The following is a 20,239-nucleotide window of genomic DNA, read 5'->3' on the forward strand; positions in this document are numbered from 1 at the left end:
CAGAACTTAAATTTTGAACTTAGATACCCACATCATGCATTTTTAAAATTGACATTCTTTGCTTGGGTTACTGCTATTATTTTCATCATAAAGAAATAACCCATGACACATTGAAATTTGCTTTCAGTGACACAATTTGGAAAAACTTATATATTAAAATTATTACTTATAGACAAGAACAGTTTTTTAAGAAAATTTGAGATCAGTTAAAATACAAAAGCCCTTTAAAGTGGAAGGGTTTGGAAATAAAATATTTAAATTTTTTAAATATTTGTATATTTTTGAAGAGTAAAAATATAAGGTGGATGCACATTAGCGGAGGAAACAATTTTCTCACACCCATACAAAAAAGATGCACTTCAACATTACATCGTGCAATCTATAACATCATTTAGTAAAATAATGATGACCATCTTATAATCGCATAGTTCCTAATTCATTTTGAGTTTAATAAAAGGAACTACTAAAATAATATATTGCTAGATAATTCTACAGACAGTGGTGGATTTAATATTAAACAAAAAAATAATATTTTTAAAACAATAATAATATTAAACAACAATATGATTTTTGAAACAAATATTTTAATATTTTTAATACAGACTACTATAGTTTTGAATTATATATTAACATGGTTTGTTTCTTTTTTTGTTAAAAGCATCAAAAATGCATATTAAGCAAAAGTATATAATTACTAACTCAGTATAATTCTAATATTCACTATCATATTTGGCTACAAGGAAGAATTAACAAGTACATTTGATGTTGTAATGACAAATTTAGTTTATATCACTACAGCTTTTAATACTTTAACCATTAATGGCTAATGTTGAAAAATTAAACACCTCACTTTAACAATTACAACTTCAAAACAGATAATAAAATTTATTAGCATAAATTTTCAATAGAAGTAACAGTCTTGTAATAAGCAAATTAGCACAATGACATGCTTCTGCATACCCAGCATTCTCATGACTTAAATACCCACTTTTGGAGCATTTTTGCGAGTTTTGACATGCTATTTTGCAAGTGTGAAGCTTGGCAATTAAAACATTTGAGGTTCAGAACATGTAGTAGACTATAACATAGAGACAAATATCCAACTTCCCGTTCAGTATTGAGGAAACTCCATCACTTGTAGGAGACACTAGCTTTTACTCGCATTTGAAAACAGTTTTATTGTTTGAATCATCCAAGACTCTCTTCACATCTAAAACCAGTGATTCAGTAAATTTTGCTCCAGAGTTGTAAAAAATGATTAAATACATAAAGTTAAAAGATCAGGTCACAGCGACCTTACAACATTCACTGAAATTTTGAGAATGTACAGTAAAAAAGATTTTTCTAAATTGGTTGTAAAAAAGTAACCTTTAATAATGAAAAAAGTAAAACATACAGAATTTTTCAATACATCACTAATATCTGTCTATTTTATGTCTACTCTACCTGGACTATGAATGAATGTCTGCCGCACTTGTTTGGTTGCCACTTTTAATATTTCCAAAATAAATTATTTTTTATATTCATGGATTACTAGATTTTTTGTTTTTAACACTTTTACCAATTGAAACTTGATAATTCTTGTAGAAATAAGTTTCAAATCTCATAATTAATACAATCTGAACATCATCAATCTTTTAAATACATCCAGGCAGATGTAATTTTATATTGGTTAATTTTCAATGTTAACTCCTTCATAACTCCTACGGATAACTCTTTCATAATGAATGAGTTCAGCTATGAACTCCTTCATATGAATTCCTTCATAACTCCTTCACCTTTCTTCTTTGCAGAATGTGCAACTTTGAGCCACTGTGTGGGTACTGATATTCAACTAGACTTTACAGTTTGCTTTTTCTGCTTCTTAATTACTGAATGAACCACAATATTTCCTTCATTTTATGAGTGTGTCTGGTCAGTAAAAATCTGTGGTTGATTGATGATATATAGATATAGCTTATTGAATACAGAAAAACAAAAGGAATCATCTGGTTCTTATTCTGACCAGAGCAATTATCAAAACACAAAATCACACTATTCCCTTGTTTCCAGGTAACTGGATTTCTAGACATCTGATTTCCAGATTGTTTATTAAACATATGCCTATATTATTAGCGCTCCTTTGAACTTTTCAGTACAGATGTAGCAATATGATTGTAAAGTGCCAATACCATGACTGTAAAATTGATGGTTGATAATCTTCTCTTTTAATTAAAAAAGAGAGACCTCACAACATCGAAATCGAAGAGCAGCCTGGCAAATGAAATATACTTGTAATGCAATTTCCCTTTTCTACATTCTCAGATCCTTTTTCTTTTCTTCTTTAGAATCCTTGATCTAGTGTGCACTTGATAATCTTTCTCAACTGATTATTCTTCGCATTTTTACATGCTTCTCAAACACTGCATGACTTTTTTTTTATAAGGTCTTCCTAACAAATTTGTAGGACTATTCAGGAAATAGTCCTACATGATATGCAGCATTTTCTTCTGAAACCTGGTTGTCCTGTACTCTTCCTGTTACCAGGTATATCCATTCATTTCAAATTGATTATGCCACTGATAAATGTTATTTTTATTTGGAGGATCACAATTAAACTTTCTTCAGAATGCATGTTGAACTGTAACTATAGATTCACATTTAGCAAACAGCAAAACGCAGAAGCTTTCTGTTCAAGAACCATCATCCAAAGATGGTAGTATTGTCAAATAGAAAAGTAGGAAATCAATCTACAGCCATGAGCACAACTAAAACTGTCCTTTTTTTCTCTTTGATTCTAGTCTTAAATCAACACTTAAATCATCCAAGAGATATTATAATAAATTAAAATCCCTAGTATTCTTTTTCATTCAGTGAAATGAATGAAATTAAAAGATCATTGCAACCGTTGTTGCAATGAATTGTTGTTTTTATTTTTTTTTAACTAAAAAACCAAAACAAAGAACAAAAAATATAAATCCCAATTGTCTTAAAGTCAAAAAAGCAATAATTTTCTTTAAATCTTTTCAATACAAGCAGTAAACCTTGACAAAGTTATAATAATCAAAGAAATAATTGAATACACTAATAACTGAATATACATTTTTTAATCATTTTTTTATTTATTGCTGTTCCTATTATTAATGGGAATCAATGAATGATTCTTGCTACAATTGCAAATACTGCAGCTATTGATAAAAAAAAACTTAGTGGAAGTGAGCAACTACATAATATGTATAATGAAAATTGCAGTGATTGATGAATTTGCTAGAATTACTCCTGTTACTTTCTCTAACAAGAGGATTATTTTTTATGTAATTAGGTTAGGATTTCTTCTCATTTTTCTGAATATTCTTTCACTCAGGTCTATCACCATCAATCAAAATTGGAATAAACTGACCACCAAAATCAATTAAACCATTCAATCCAATAGAAGAGCCTTTATTAAACACTATCATTTTAATCTCTTCAGAATTACAGTAACATGAACTCAAATAATTATTTTATTTTACTTTATTTTTTATTTTTTTGGTCCTTTTTATTTTTATTTATTTAAAATTTAGCAAATAAGTTGGAATATTGGAATAAATTTCATCCTTACTTGCTTGGTGTCTTAATGCCTTCTTTATAATTATTTATTTATTTTATTCTTTGGAGTGTTTTTTTTTTAAATGGTTTTATGGATTTATTTACTGTTATATTTTTAAATCTCACTTGTTGCTTTGGCAAATGCCTAATTAGATTAACTTAGATATTATCATTTGTGTGCTTTGTAGATGCATTTCTAACTCAGAATAGGGTTTTAACAAAGGTACCAAATGTACCTTACAAAATCCAGTTGACAATTTGAATAAGTTTTCTTATCTGTAAACTTAATCTATTGTGCATTAGAGTTTAAGTGTTAGGTTTATGATTAGTGGGACAGATACATGATTGCAAATTTCACACTAAATAAGGAACTTTAATCAATTATTTTTCTGATTTTTATAATGTAATAATGAATGAACAGCAGTTTATTTTTGTTGTATAAGCTTTCTGTTAAATATGAATCGTATTAAGATGAGTTGAGTATATGTTGACATTTTCATTTTTTATAAAGGCAATTGGTTTTTTAATTCCAAAAATATATACTAATATGGGCCCACTTACAGCAGGTTGGAAGGGAATGAAAAGAAATCTTTTCTGTTCTGGGATACTAGAAACAAAAATCCAGCTCTGATAACACCATACAAGGAAGTGGTGTGGTTTTTAGTTTGAGAAATGATTAGATGAAATATTACTATGCAAATCTATCAAATTTTAATAGCATAAACAACAAATAAATTTTAATGATTTAATGTAGTATAATAAAATACACTAATGTTAAATAAAATAATATTGTAATTGTGTAACTAATTTTGTAGTTCAGTAAGGATTTAGTAAATACTGGTGCTGTCAGTAACGATGATGAAGAAGAAAAAGAATGACTGTTACTATTGCAATAAGTTTGTGAAAAGAATATATGTACTAATTCATCTAGTAGTTCCTTTGGTTTTTGTGATGAACATGGTTGGTTTGTATCTTGCACAAATAACCCTGCTAATGTGTTACACTCTGCCAATCCACTTATTACTAATCTGTAAAATAAAATAATAAGCATTTACAACAACAACATAAGCATTTACCATCTAGTAACAAAAAATGTTCATGTACCATTTATAGTATTTTCAATGCTAAATATATATACTTCTGATAACCATCATTGAAATGTTAGCATTGCTAACTATTCATAAACTTACATTAGTTATACCAACAGGTCAGTCAATTTATCTTAATAAAATATTACTTTTAAATTAATACTAAAACTGACCAAACAATTAGAAACTAATCTTTCAGCTTAAAAAAACAAAAAAAAACTGCTGCCATGATTTGTCTACCATTTGCGAAAAAACAAATTTATTTTCACTCTTTTAAGACTGTTTACCGGTGCAAAAATAGTTTACTCATAAGAATTTAAAAATTCTTAACATTAAAAAACCTTTAATCAACTTTTTGTAATGGTGAATGAATGCAAATTAAATAATTACATCCATTACTTAAATTTTAAAAATAAGTATCACTTTTTTACTTTTTTTTTAATATAATAAAGCCCAATCATAGTCTAATTACAGTTCAGAAGTTGAGTTCAGCTAGATTTTAGAACAAAACTTCCTCAACAGTGCTATCAACTGAACCTTAAAAACTGAAGTTACTGGAAACAGATATTCAAATCTAATTAAAAATAAATGTACTTGTCTTCAACTGAGCTTGATCTGAGATCCTGGAGCATCCAGAACTCCTGATTATGGTAACATAACCACTCACTTTTATTAAAAAAAAAAAACCTTTTTATAATCCTATTTCTGTTGACTAGTTACAACTGGTTTCATTATAATTGGAAAATAGCGAGAAATGCTTACTTAAAAACAATTTGAAAGGAATAGTCAAATCTAAGCTTTCATTTAGGTCAGATTCATTGTAGATTAAAAAAATATAAAGAAATAAATAATTCTTTACATAAATCAGACATTGTAATCTAACTAATCTAGTCATCATAATCAGATGATGTAAATCTAGCTAATGAATAAAAATTTTAACTTAGTCTGACAAAATATTATTGTTGTAAATTATATCTGCATTATTTGTAACGTTAATATGTTGTAAAAAAATAAATAATTATTTAAATAATGTTAATTATTAACATTTACAAATCATTCTTACATATATTAATTATAAACATTTAAAAATCATACTTACATACACTCATGAATGTCTAATGCAGCATGCATAATATCAACTACATGGTGCAAGTTTGTAGTTGTTTTTATGCATTCTAAAAAGATGCCACCATTCCAGCATTGTGCATTTTCTATTATCACTAAAATTTAAAAACAATAATGTGAAACAAAAATGCAAATAAATAAATATTAAAATCATGAAAATCGAGATCTACTAAAAATATTATTTTTTATTTATTATACTTTTATATATACCGGTATATATTTATTTATTACTAAAAATAATATTCTTTGATCCTGTCATTCCAGTATTAAGGAATTATCTTTTTTTCATGGACTTATTAAATGTTTATAAGAAAAACTACTTATCTCTTTATTTATTTTTTTCTGTTGGAAATCAACATTATTATAATACTTTTTATTCTATTTATTTATGCATTTTATCATTCCTGTACATGTAAGTTTAGATTATTGTAATATTGTTTTTACTTGAATTGAAAGGCTACAAAATTAATTCCAGTTTTATTAATTATGTTTTAACTTACTAGCAAGTAAGTGAAAATTAAGGAAATAAATAGATCAAAACATTTAAAGTTAATATCAAATTTAAGATTTATTAAATTATTTAGCAAAGAAATGGCATTAGAATTGTTTTTATTTCTGCATTTTAAAAATCTTTAAGTAATGTAAATAAATCCAGTTTTTTAAAGGTGTGTTAGATGTTATAATACAAAGGTTTTAACAATCTGAAACAGATACAAATTATTCCAAAAAAATGACAGCCATTTTCAATAATGACAAATATCTTGTTTCAGGCTATCTAGGGAAAGTGGGAAGTGAAGTCATTTTCAGTTAGCTACTGAAATACAAGTAATATTTAGTTTAAAATTTGATATCCACACTCTGTTTATGTCAGGTACATGTAGATCAGTACTCTCAGAGAAAGTAACCCATGAGTAATGATGCTTGTACTCTCAGATGCATCAGTCATAAGAAAGCTTGGTACTGATAGTGTTAGCAACAAATTAATTATTCAAAATTGCTATGTGTGTTGTAATATGTTTAAAATGTATAAAATATTTTAAACTACAGTCCACTATGATTTAAAGTTTTTTGTGTGATAGGACCCAAAACCAAAACGTTTGTACGTGACACCTGAATGAGACACAAGTTACTGCAGAATCTGGAACTATCATCCTCAATGTAACTAGCAACCTATGCTAACCTTATTAAAGAAAATGAAGCCTGAAGTAGTTCCTCATTGCCTTTCTCACAAGCCAAACATTGTTGTACATCAGCAAGTCAAATCCACTAAAATGATGTTCAGGCTTTAAGTGATACCTTTAATCTGCTTACCACTGGGACTAGCTGTTTAGTGAATATCATTACTCTCAGAGAAAGGAACTTTGACTAATGTCTCTTTTATCTTAGGTTCTTTACATCTGTCACAACCATTAAAAAAAATTGTGTAAAATAAAGTTCCACTTACCAATAATTTTAAAAGTATATATCCGAGTACTTTCAGAGTTGTTACTCCATCATCAGAGATTTCCCAAAAAATGTTAATTCAAATTCAAATATATAATTGTACTAAATTAAAATTTTTATGTTCATAATAGTTGGTTGTCAACAAATAAAATTAAATTGTATGTCAATAAGACCATAACGTCATGTTCCTATGATGTTTGCAACTATTATGAGAGTTAATATTAAATGAAATATTAATAATTAATTATTATGTAGTTTGTTTATAAAGGATATCATTATCGAATCTAACCTGTTCAATCATCAGTTTATTATTTTTCAAATATATAAGAAATTTTTCTAAAATACTGATTTTATAATAATTATTATTGTATTCTAATATTTTAATGTATTCGTTAGGGTTATAATTATGTCCAGTTTCTAAAATGTGTTTAGCAAAATTAGATTTTTCTTTATTATTTTTAATAATATAATTAATATGTTTTTTAATTCTAATGGAGAATGAATGATTTCTCATTCCAATATATTTTAAGTCACAATTTTCGCAACTAAGATTATACACGCCTTGTTTTTCTAAATTATAATTATCTTGATTTATTGTAATAGAAGGGTCTTTATTATTTATCTATTTTATTATCTGTTGTATACGCTGTTTTTAATTTTAAAGTTTTAATTATTTTATTAAATTTATTATAATTTATACTGTATTCAATTTTGTCATATTCATATATTATATTATTGTTCATTAACTTTATTTTGTCCTTTATATGTATTTTATTTTTTATTGTGGTGTATAATTTAGTATCATATCAATTATTTAAAGCTATATATATGATATTATTCATTTCATTATTCAATTTTATATTATCATATTTTAAGTATTTTAACGCTCTCTAAATTAATTAATTAAAGGTTGCCATTTTTTGACTCCAAAGGTGAAAAGATTTAAAATGTATTATAGTATTCTGTTTTGTTGGCTTTCTATAAATGTCTATATCAATTTTATTAGTGATAACATTTTTGTTAACATTTATGTCCAGGTAATCAATACTGTTATTATTTTCGGTGTATAAAGTGAATTTAATATTATTATTTAAAGAATTCATTTCTTTAATTATTGTATTTTCTTCATTGTTAAATTGTTGGTTATATATTGTCAAGATGTCATACACATATCTTTTATATAAAACAATATGATGCTTATTAATTATACTGTATACTGTATAAAATACAGTATAATTATAATTATACTGTATTTTTTTTTTTTTTTAAAGTAAAAAAAGACTGACACAGATAGCATAAAGTAGCAAATTCTTGTAAGCCTTCTTTTGAAAAAAGAAGCACATTGTAACACATTGAAGCATTGTCTCTTCTTTATAAAGGAAAGTTACAAAACTCACCTGAATATCGGCCTTTACTCTTAAATCAACTTTCTTCAGAGACTGCTGCTCGAAGCACTGTCTGTACTTACTATGTAATTGATTCTAAGGATAGGTTTTGAAAGAATTTTTTGTTAATTATATATGATATAAATTGTTCTTAATATATTTCTTAAGAAATTTGAAATACATATAAATTTAGAAAAACAATATTTCAAATGAATACACATTATTCCAATTCATCACTAACAAAATTATTTTCCAAAACCTAATAGAAGAACCAACAGCAAAAAAGTAAACAGCAGCCTCTGCAGAAGTTTGACTTGCATAAGTGACAGCTAGCTTAGTCTCCATATTTCCATAAATTTTACTTTAAATTATAGCATAATCAGTTTCTTAAAACCGTTATATATTTTTTACAAATTAATAACCCATATTAATTTCTCCAATTACACATTTTAATCAAGGATAATATGGGAAACAATGTTGTTGTTTTTTTCAAATATATTGCCTCCACATGATAAATAGTTTATAATTAATTTTATTTTTAAAACAATATTTTATGTCATGTAAAATAGATAACAATAAATTACACTCAATTCACTCATACACTCATATTCATAGTGAAGAATACAGACTGAAAAATCCAGCAAAAAAAGATTATATATTTATACAAATAAATCTTTATTCAAGATTAAAATTAACCACACAACTATTCTACTACAACGTATTTTTTCTAGTTTTAAATTTCTTTAAAAAAATTTATTCTGAAACATAATCTCTATATTTACAGATATAACAAACCACCTAACTTAAGGTAACAGAAATACTGAGCATCAGCATTTCACGTCAACCTATACATTTTAGTCACAGTGATCATTCTGTTCACCTGCTGTTTCTATCACCTCCCATGGTACGATAAGTATTAATTTATGATTAAATAATATGAATAGAATACACCAAAAGACATGACAATTAAAATGTTTCTAATGTAGCTTTATATAATCCCATGCCTTAGAAGTAGTGAAAAATATCAACCTAGATTGTAAATTATGGATGCTGCTGATTATACATAGACCAAACATATGTAATTACCACATGTAAGGCATTTCTGCCAGAGTAAAAAGTAACTACTGTAAGTCTTTGCCTATAAGTCAAGACATCAAAATCAAAAATAAAATTGCAGAAACAGGTATAAAATAATAAATATGATTTGTAATCATACCAAAATCTTAAATTAAGTTACACCATTTTCTGAAGTTATTTTAGTAAACTGCAATTTATAATACGAGTTAATATTTTATTACAAAGAAAAAAGAGCATGAATAATTTAGTGTGCATTTGTATATAATCAACATGACATTGGTTTTATTAATACCACTATTAATCTGAACTTGATGTGATTTTTTTAGTTGTTTATAATTTGTCACTTATTCATATACATTATTCTGCTGAAAAACTTACTATTAGCATGACTGTACAAATACAAGTGAGGAGATATTAACTTTCTATCAGGTTTTTATGACAGAATTTTTAAAAATTAAAAAGATTTTTAAATATTATGTTATAATGTTCAACTTCAGAATTAAAATATGTTGCATAATTAATTCATTAGTTAAAAATTGTTTAATTAAAATCTGCTTACCTCTTAAAGTTTCATTAATATTTCCACAAAGAAACTTATCAACTGCTCTTAAACCATTTAACCATGTATCAAATATATCTTTGCCATCCTTTTTTGAACAGTCACTGTCTATTATATCAGATAAACAGTTGAGACTATCATATAGTGCACTGTAATAAAAAAATATACCTTTTTATGTAATAGTAGTTTAGTTTTTACTATTAATATAACAGAAAAGAACGTTGGTAGAGGAAGAAATAGTAATGATTTTTCAAATGTTATTTTTATTTGTACTACGTAACTACTGGTATATATGTTGAATATGTTATATTTTATTTACTATATATATATATATATAATTGGGGGCAAATATTGCCCTTTGTCAACATCTGTATCAAAGAAGAACTACCAGAACACTGGACAGCAGCCCTCATTCATCTGCTACACAAGAAAGGAGACAAAACAAACCCTAACAATTACAGGGAAATCTCATTCCTAGACACAACATACAAAATTCTTTCAAGAGTCATCCTCAACAGGATCAGTCCACAACTCAAGAAAGAACTAGGAGAATACCAGGTAGGTTTCAGACCCTGGAGGAACTGTACAGACCAGATCATGAATCTCAAACTAATAATGGATTGCATCAGCAAAAGAAACAGAGACATGGTGATAACAGTTGTAGATTTCAAGAAAGCTGCATGACTGCATCCACTGCATGACTGCATCCACAGAGAATCCCTACTGAAGATCCCTACTGAAGACACCTTGGACTACATATCAAATAATTAAACATGATAAAACTGACCCTCACAAATACTAAGTCAAAGTTAAAATTCAGAAGCGAGCTCTCAGAACCTTTTGAAATCAAAACAGAACTGCACCAAGGTGATGGGCTCTCACCACTATAATTCAAGAAAGGTAATGTTCTAGAAAGGTTCACTATGTTCTAGAAAGGTAATGAGACAATTGCTCAAAAACGCCCCCAAAAGTTAAAATTGGGCAAAAAATCAAAACAAACTATCTTGGTTTTGCTGATGATTTGGCACTGCTAGCAAACAATATCGACAAAGCTAAATCACAAATAAAGAAAAGAAAACCCAAATAAATAAAGCGAAAGAAAACCCAAATCCACCAGGTTGGTCTAGTAGTGACGCATCTTCACAAATCAGCTGATTTCGAATTCAAGAGTTCCAGCGTCCAAACCCTAGTAAAGGCAGTTACTTTTATACAGATTTGAATATTAGACCATGGATACCAGTGTTCTTTGGTGGTTGGATTTCAATTAACCACACATCTCAGGAATGGTTAAACTGAGACTGTACAAGACTACACTTCATTTACACTAATATATATCATCCTCATTCATCCACTGAAGTATTATCTGAACGGTAATTACTGGAGGTTACAACAGGAAAAAAAAAGAAAGTGTTAAAGATATAGGCTGTGGAGTGGAGGGAAGTTAACGTGGTTAGAAACATGTGCTGCTGTTGCAGTTTCCATTGAACAATCCCCAATGAAAACAACTTGTAAACAATCAGCTGAACTTTGTATACTGTGGACGACAATGTAAGACCATATGAAAAATCTGATGTGGACAACACATGACTTCCTTGTATGCCTATTAAATTACATTTACACATGTTTTTAAAATGAAAAGTACATTAAATTTTATTTCATTAAAAACTTCTAATAGTTTTTCTTTTTTTTTGTTATTGAATTATTATTCATCATAAAACTCTTTTCACAATGAGAGTTTAATAATTATTAATAAATCAATATATATAAATTTAAAAAAAAGTAAGAAGATGAAGTCCGATTCACACTGATGTGCCTTCCCCTAAAATCCAAATATTTCATTAATTAAGCTTTTATTTGGGTATAATTCTGGAACCAATGAAAATAAGTACCACTTATGATATATCGTTGAAAAGCTCTCAAAAGGAAAGTCCAAAATCCAAAAAACAATTGGATTTTTTACTTTGTTGGACACTTTTGGTTCGGTCGATTGCAATCAAAATTGGAGGTACACAACTAGATGTTACAACAGTCCTAAATTCAAAATTTCAACATCCTACGGGTAATCGTTTTTGAGTTATGCAAGATATATACTTAAATGCATACATACATACGTACGTACAGACGTCAAACTAGTTACAAAATGTTCAGACGTTTCTAGATTAGTCAAAATGGATATTTCCGTTGAAATCTGGAAACCGAAATTTTTCGCGATCGCAATACTTCCTTTACTTCGTACAAGTAAGTAAAAGGGACTTGAAGGTTAAGCCATTTCGTTCGATGTTCATTAATGGACTCTCAGATACAGACATGGAACGTCGCGCTGCATCCTGCCGGGCTTTATTACAAAAATTCCTAGCTGCAGTGGAAAGGTGCTTTTTACTGAAGAATGTGAAATCTATCGCATGCAAGAAGTGTTTTATTTTGGTTAAAAGAAAATCCTTATTACGCGACAGTTAGAAAGAAATTCACTGCACGTCATGATATGAGCTGGATGACAGCAAGTCATTTGGTTGGTCCTTATTTTTTTGACGGCCAGTGAATGCACAAACTTATTTAAAAATATTGGAGGCACGGTTAATACCACAGCTTCAAGTGAAGGATCTCGTGGAACGATTATCGTTGCATCAGAATGGAACACCTGCACATATTGCTCTATCAGTCCGCGCGTTTCTGAATGAAAAATTTCCAGGACGTTAGATTGTCCGCGGTACTCACGCGTCACCAGCTCAGTTATCATGACCACCACGAATTCTTGATCCCACCACACCAGACTATTCATTATGGGGAATTATCAAGGCACACATATTTGCATACACTTCAAATGAAGAATTGCGTGCCGCTTTGAGGGCCTTCCATAATATAACACCAGAAATGCTTCGTCGCATGCCACAGAGGACGTGGCGACGGCACAGACCCACTAGACAGTTCAATTTAATGCTAAGTATCAAATTAGTAAATAAAATAATTTATTATTATATCACATTTTTCATTTATAACTCATTAAAAATTCTTAGTTCTAACTTTAGGGAGTACGGTGACTTCCCGGCCATTCCGTATATTACATGTTTTTCAGCTTTTTATCAGAGTTGGCCAAACAACAATGCTGCAAATTAATGTACCTCTTTCTATTGATAAGTAATGTGCTACAGTTACTAAACAGAGAAAACAAAAAGTAATGAATCACCTACATTAATTTAAATGATATTTAACCAAAAAAAGAGATCCCTTGCATTGGTAACAGATTTTTGATAACTGAAACTAAATTTAAATATCTAAAATTAAAATAAATTTTAATAAGTAAATAATTCTATTAAGCGCTAGGATAATAAAAAAATCATCCAGTAAAATATATACAATCAAAGAATACAACAAAAAAATAATAATATCCTTAATTTTCTAATAGTGTAAACTTCAATAATCTGTAAAAAAAATATATAATCTTTAACAATTATTATAAATAAAACTGTATTGTATCATGTTAAACTAAACAATAATTTTAAAATTATTCAATATAAACTGCATTATACAAGTACAGATTGATCAGTTTAAAAGTACACCGTTATTTAATAAAATTAGGTTTATTCGTATTTGTTACATTTAGGCTGACTTTATACCAACTCATCTACAGTAATTGTTGAAGGCGGTTACCATTTAGTTTCACACTTATCCACAAGTTTAACCATTGACATAGGTACGTTTCTTAACATCCCAGGCGTAATTGTTTTGTAGCAGTAATGTTCGTCTTAAGTTCTTATTGGGTATGAGGATAGTTCCATTTGACAAACTCGTGTTAACCTTAAAATAATGTTCAAGATCACCAAAAGGTGTCCCCCTTCAATCTGAGTAATTTTTGTTTAGGTCTTTTGTTTTGTTCTGTGCATAGTTTACAAGAAAATCGCCTGATGTGATTAAAATGAAACACTGTAACACAATTTAACTATAAATTCCCTTATCTTATCAGAAAAGGCTGACTGAGCACAATCCAAATACAACCGTTCACTTTGTTTAGTCATACTCTACTAAAGATGTCTCCTTCATATAGTTACCATTCACTAATGAAGTCTTTTTTCCTACTAATTAAAGGCATAGAACAGATCAGTTTCTGTCAGCTATTTTGACACATCTGCTATTTTATTCTTTAGTGAATCAACTAATTCAAAACATGTTTCTTTAAGAACTGATTTCACTTTATGAAAAAGAAAATGTCACATGGTGCAAAATATGGAAAATTTTTCAGTATAGAAGTGTGTTTTTCAGCCAAAAAATGTTTCACAGAAAATTGTAAGAGCAGTCACATTCTCCAGATGAAGAATGCTACCATTTTTCAACACTTGTCAATTTTTTATTTCAACATTGTCAAAACTTCCTTATAATACTGCTGGTTCATTGTTGTGCCTTCTGTAACCCATTCTTCTATAATTACACCTTGATGAATAAAAGATAATGAGCATAGTTTTGAAGTAGTACTGGTTTTGAACTCTTGCTGATGACTGTGTTTTCCTGAGTATTGATTGTCATTCCACACTGTCAGGGTCATTCCACACTGTCATACTGATTGTCAGGGTCACACTAGAAGATCAAGATTTTGTCACAAGTAATAACTTATGAAAAAAATATTGGGATTGACATCAAATTGCTGCAGTATGTTAGCACAAATTTCCTTATGTTCTTTTTGGTCTGGTGTGAGAATCCTGAAACCATCTTGGCACAAATTTTTATCATGTAGAGATTCTATTGCAAAACTTTTCAGTGTCTTTGTAAATTTTGACAGTTTCAGCTATCATCCAAATATTGAATCAGTATTCACTAGCAATCAGCCAATATTTTCTACCTTTTCTTCAGTTCTTAAACTGTAAAGTTGTCCAGGTCTTTATCATCATCCAAGTTCTGACATCCTTCAAAACTGTTTTGTGCCTCTAAACACATGTGCACAAGATATGCAGTCTTCTATGAATACCTTAGTAAGCATTTGAAAAATTTTATTTGTTTTTGTTCAATTTTACTAAACATTTTAAATTGACTCACTGCTTACTTTTAATCTAGCACTATTCTGACATATAACTGCACTAAACAATGATTTGCAATCAATAGCCAAGAGTATTGATATTTCTCATGCAGGTTCAAACACATCCAAAGTCTACTAAAAAGCTCAGATCACTTCTCAATGCTTTCTCTAAGAGTTTAAACATAGTCTTGTTATTTAATAGATAAATTCATAAAATTAATGAAGCTACTCATATAACACAAGTTCTAAATGAATATATCAGTTGACAATCGCTCACTGCCACGTTGTAAAAGGGAAGCATTTATTATAAATTATTTTCCAAAATATATTTATTAAATAATTTAGAGTTGAAGATATTGATACAAATTTCTTAAATCTTGAAATTAACAATTTTCTTATACCACTTCAACTAAAAAATTATTGAACTACAGCAGCACGTAGTAGAATTTAAAAATAAACTTATGCAGTTTCAATTATTTCTTAATTGCTTTGCAACAGTAACTGCCACAAGTATGTTGTAGAATGCAACCAAAGTAAAATGCAACAAAAAAAATTTCTACACCAATTTTTCCTTTTTATATTTCTTCCATGATTTTTGCAATTTTGGATATAGATATCTTCAAAACAAGAGTAGTTATCAGTAAATGGATTTCACCACCATTTTTGTTATAAAATGTTACATGAAAATTCTATGCTGCATGACCATCTAGCTATTTTAATAATTAAGATTGGATTCAAGATTATAAACAAAAACTTTAGTAGTTCTATAACAGTACTTTTGTAGCAGTTGATTGCATGTCCATCTACTTCTATCAACTAATCACAGTCAGTTTTGTAATATGAAGTCATTTTCAGATTTTTCTAACTTTCAAATACCCTTTTTATTCTGAAAAATAACTGTTAAATTTGATTATTACAGTAATAAATTATGAAAATACTGTCACTCAGAAAGGCCACAAGAGTGACTGAAAACATTATGAAAAGCAAAGAAAAAGTTTTTGAAATTTAGTACAGTTTGTTAATAGAAAGTAATGAAAATTCTTATACAGTTTATAGGAAAGGCCGGCCTTAGTGGCCCGAGTGGTAATGTCTCAGCCTTTCATCTGGAGGTCTCAAGTTTGAATCCCGGTCAAGCATGGCATTTTCACACATGCTACAAATCATTCATCTCATCCTCTGACACAATACCTGACAGTGGTCCCAGAAGTTAAACCAAAAAAAAAAAAAAAAAAAACGTTTATAGGAAAACAATCATTACAACAAACCTGCAAAATTCATTCATATCGTTGTTAATCTCAGTAGTATTAGATGTTGAACAAGTACTTTTTATATGACATGGAAGCTTGTCATAAATTTCAGAAAAACATCGATCAGCCAGTAGTGGTGTACATTCTGCTCCTCCAGTTCCATCATCAGCCATTATCATTGTGATACAACCTTCAGTAATAAAAAATTCATTATACAGTTGGTTTTATTTTTATTTTTAAAGTTTTTTTTTTAGAATGATAAATGTGATCTTAAGTTCAAGTTTTCCCTCATTAAGTTTATTGAAAATAAATTACAGTAATAAATGAAATTACATAAATGATTTGGGAATAAAATAAGACCAACAGTTCTATTGATCTGTCACATTTATTTCACAATTTTTAATGTTTAAACTCAATAACAAAGATACGCTCAACTACTATAGTAAAGGAACAAATACATAAAAAATTTAAGCTTAAACATTTGGATAAACAACTGTAATCTCATTATAGTTTAAATATAGTTTATCAGTAATTCAGTTGAACATACCTGTAGAGATTTTATTTACGTTTCAAAAAGACACAAGTATTCTCCAAATGACTTTTCTTACCTTTAAGTCATTAACCTTATTCATGAATTCATTTATGGAAATATCAAATTAAAGTAACAGGTTTTATTTAACAACTTTCATAGTACTCATATGGGAAAATATAGAAAAATATATCAAATTCTTTGACTACTTATCTTGAGAATGTATAACATTGCAATTCTTTTATAAACTGAGAAGTTAATTGGTCCTAAATAAAGTTTTCTATTACTGATTTATTAATTAGTAAACTATGGATGATTTATTTTTATTATTTATAAAAGAAGAGTGACATATTTTTTTAAAAAATGAGATTTGAGATAGAATTCTACTTTCAAAACATGTATACGACCCCTTGGTTCTGACATCTTCAGGAGTCTGATAGAAAACTTTTGACAGAGCAGCAGTTGTCCTCACAGTCTCCTATCATTCTCCTAATCTGTAATAATAGAATGAGATGAAGAGTTAGAAGCTACCCCAAAAAATAACATACCTGTTTGACACTCTCATCCATTTAGGCAAATGAGACATGCTATCAGATCACCACTGACCAAAATACAGTAAGGCATTATTATAAACTATAATTATAATCTAGAGTAAAAATTGATAATATAATAAGATATAATTCTCCTATCATAAGTTATGTAGTAGTAATATCAGGTTAGGAGGATGAAGTTTGTATTTAAATAACTGCTATCACACTTGTAATAGCTGTTAAAATATTATATTTATTTACTACTGTATTTTATTTTAGTTAGGTCTTATTGAATTCGATGAAATTAGCACTCAAATCCACTTAAAATAGTTATGTTTTCATACAAAATTTTTCAATAAAATAAAAATTTACAGTTTAAAAATCAAAAAACACTGGTAAAAATAGTTTTTATGGATTTCATATCAGATTTTATTAAAACATTGTATCTTAATTAAAGTAAAAAGATACAAATAACATATTAAAATTAATTATTTTTTTCTTTAATTAAAATAATTAAAGTATGTGTCTTATTTGCAAGTATATGTCTTATTTAGATATCTACATGAAATGATTAAATACTGACTGCTGTTAAGGGGAGGTATCTACTTTTCTATCCTCTTAGATATGAGGAATTCCTTCCAGCATAAACATTTATTTAAAACTAAACAATTCATTATAATTATTTTGAAATAACAAATTATGTTATTGTACTCACAATCTACACTATTAAAAAAATGAATGCGACTGTATATTCATATGAATACTGCACAAGCAACATATGCAACTCTTTGTTGCACAAATATTGCACTGTCCAAAAACCAATAATGTTCAGATTAATAAGCAGAATTTTAATTTCTGAATTGATTTATCAGTCACAGTTTGATTCATGGTTTATTCAGAGATTGAATTTATGAAATATTTCATTTAATTCATATACAAAGGACAAAATGAATTTTGATGACAATGTTTTTACAAGTGCCAAAGTTTCAAGATCCCCTTTGTCCAAAAAAACACAAAAAAGTTATAGAAATATCCAGAATATGTACATATGTGTTGGCTAGTATTCAGATTAAATATCAAGATACATCTTGATTCGCTCACTTAAATTCTTTGAAAATGGCTTAGCAAATTATTATATATGAGTATTTTTGGCATTAAATTTTGGACAAAAATAAAAAATGGGAGGGGATAGTTCCCCCTTTTTGAATTTTTTACTTTTGAATAGTGATCGTAGAAAACTGAGTTATAATACAATGGAAGTAATTATTAATTTATTTAAAATTTTAAAACTTTGAGTCAATGATATTTAGGGATGAGGGTAACACAACATTATTTTTAAACACTATTTGTCTCATCTTGAACACATTAACCAAAAACATTGAAATTTGGCACAAATATTTGGCTGTATATGTATCCCAGCCTAGCCCTGATTTTTTACCCCATTAGATGAAGGGGTATTAATACAGACGTACCTGTATTTTTGTTTATGAATTTCACAGATTTGGTGCAATAATTACTTGAAGTGATTAAATAAAATTTTAACTCCCAAAAATAATGAGGAGGCCAAATGGGATCGTACTTAAAATATCAATTTTTAACATTTTCAATTGAAAATCCATAGTATTGTATTAATGTAGACAATACAGTAACTCTAATAAAAAAGGGGGTTACGCAGAACTTTACTTAAAGTTTGGAATTTTTTAAATTTTGAAACTATCTGTTTCAAGTTGAGTGGTTATTATTGAAAATTTTATATGAGCCAGCATGTTAAGTAAGGGGCTCAAATGAAACCAAACTTTTTTAAATAAAATTTTTTATTATTTTTACCAATTATACTCTAAAAATAGTATTAATTTGTTGATAAAAAATCATTTGGTCAAAGAGGTCTACTGGATCCTAAAATTTTTACTAAAATATTTTAATTTTTCTCAGTTATACTTTTAATACTGCATCATTTTTAAGGTAGAAACATTATTTGTTCAAGGGGGTCATCAAATCAGACTCAAATGTTTTTACTGAATATTTGATATTTTTCACAATTGTATTCTAAATATTGCATAATTAAGTCATTTGTATTTAAAGATCCTATGTCATACTTGAAATAAGAATTTATCAAGCACAAAGCTGGGAAAGTTATACATTGTTGGCTTTTAATATAAACATTTTTATTAATACATGACAAAGTACACAACATCAGGTAATGTCAGCAAAAGCTTGTTATATAATGACAGTAATAATAATTAATCATTTCAAATATATAAATACAATAATAATAACAATAATTATGACTTACTGATAAATGTTATTAATGATGTTTTCATTATATCTGTTTGGCGTTAATTATAAAATAAAGCGTAATAAAAAATCAATAAAGTACTAACAAAATAATACATAGACCCTATACTTATGTATGTATGCAGATATATATATGTACATATGTATGTGATGAAATAACTGAACTGTGATTAACTAGCTGTAGTAACTATGGCAGATAGACTAATTTTTATCTTATCATTAAAAAGGACTATATCCTGTTGTTCCCTTCAATGAAATATACTGACAGCCTATTTCCTACCCATCAAACTGGTTCTCTTTTGTTCCAGTGTCTATATGCATTTTATAAAAAACCATATTTATATTATCAAACTTGTTAAAAGATAATTAACTAATATAAAACAAAGATA

At 28.0% G+C, this 20,239-nt stretch overlaps 1 protein-coding gene across 1 annotated transcript; it reads right to left on the reverse strand.

Annotated features, from left to right (window-relative positions):
- Positions 1–4,255: 4,255 nt before the first annotated feature.
- Positions 4,256–20,037, reverse strand: LOC142318869 (uncharacterized). Its single transcript, XM_075355446.1, has 5 exons — positions 19,849–20,037; positions 16,515–16,686; positions 10,245–10,393; positions 5,755–5,875; positions 4,256–4,595 (listed from the first exon to the last, which is right to left on the reverse strand). The coding sequence occupies exons 1-5, from the start codon at positions 19,874–19,876 to the stop codon at positions 4,313–4,315; spliced, it is 753 nt and encodes a 250-aa protein (XP_075211561.1). The 5' UTR covers positions 19,877–20,037; the 3' UTR covers positions 4,256–4,312.
- Positions 20,038–20,239: the final 202 nt, after the last annotated feature.

Source organism: Lycorma delicatula, chromosome 2, assembly GCF_047948215.1.
Source record: "Lycorma delicatula isolate Av1 chromosome 2, ASM4794821v1, whole genome shotgun sequence".
NCBI classification, from domain to species: domain Eukaryota; kingdom Metazoa; phylum Arthropoda; class Insecta; order Hemiptera; family Fulgoridae; genus Lycorma; species Lycorma delicatula.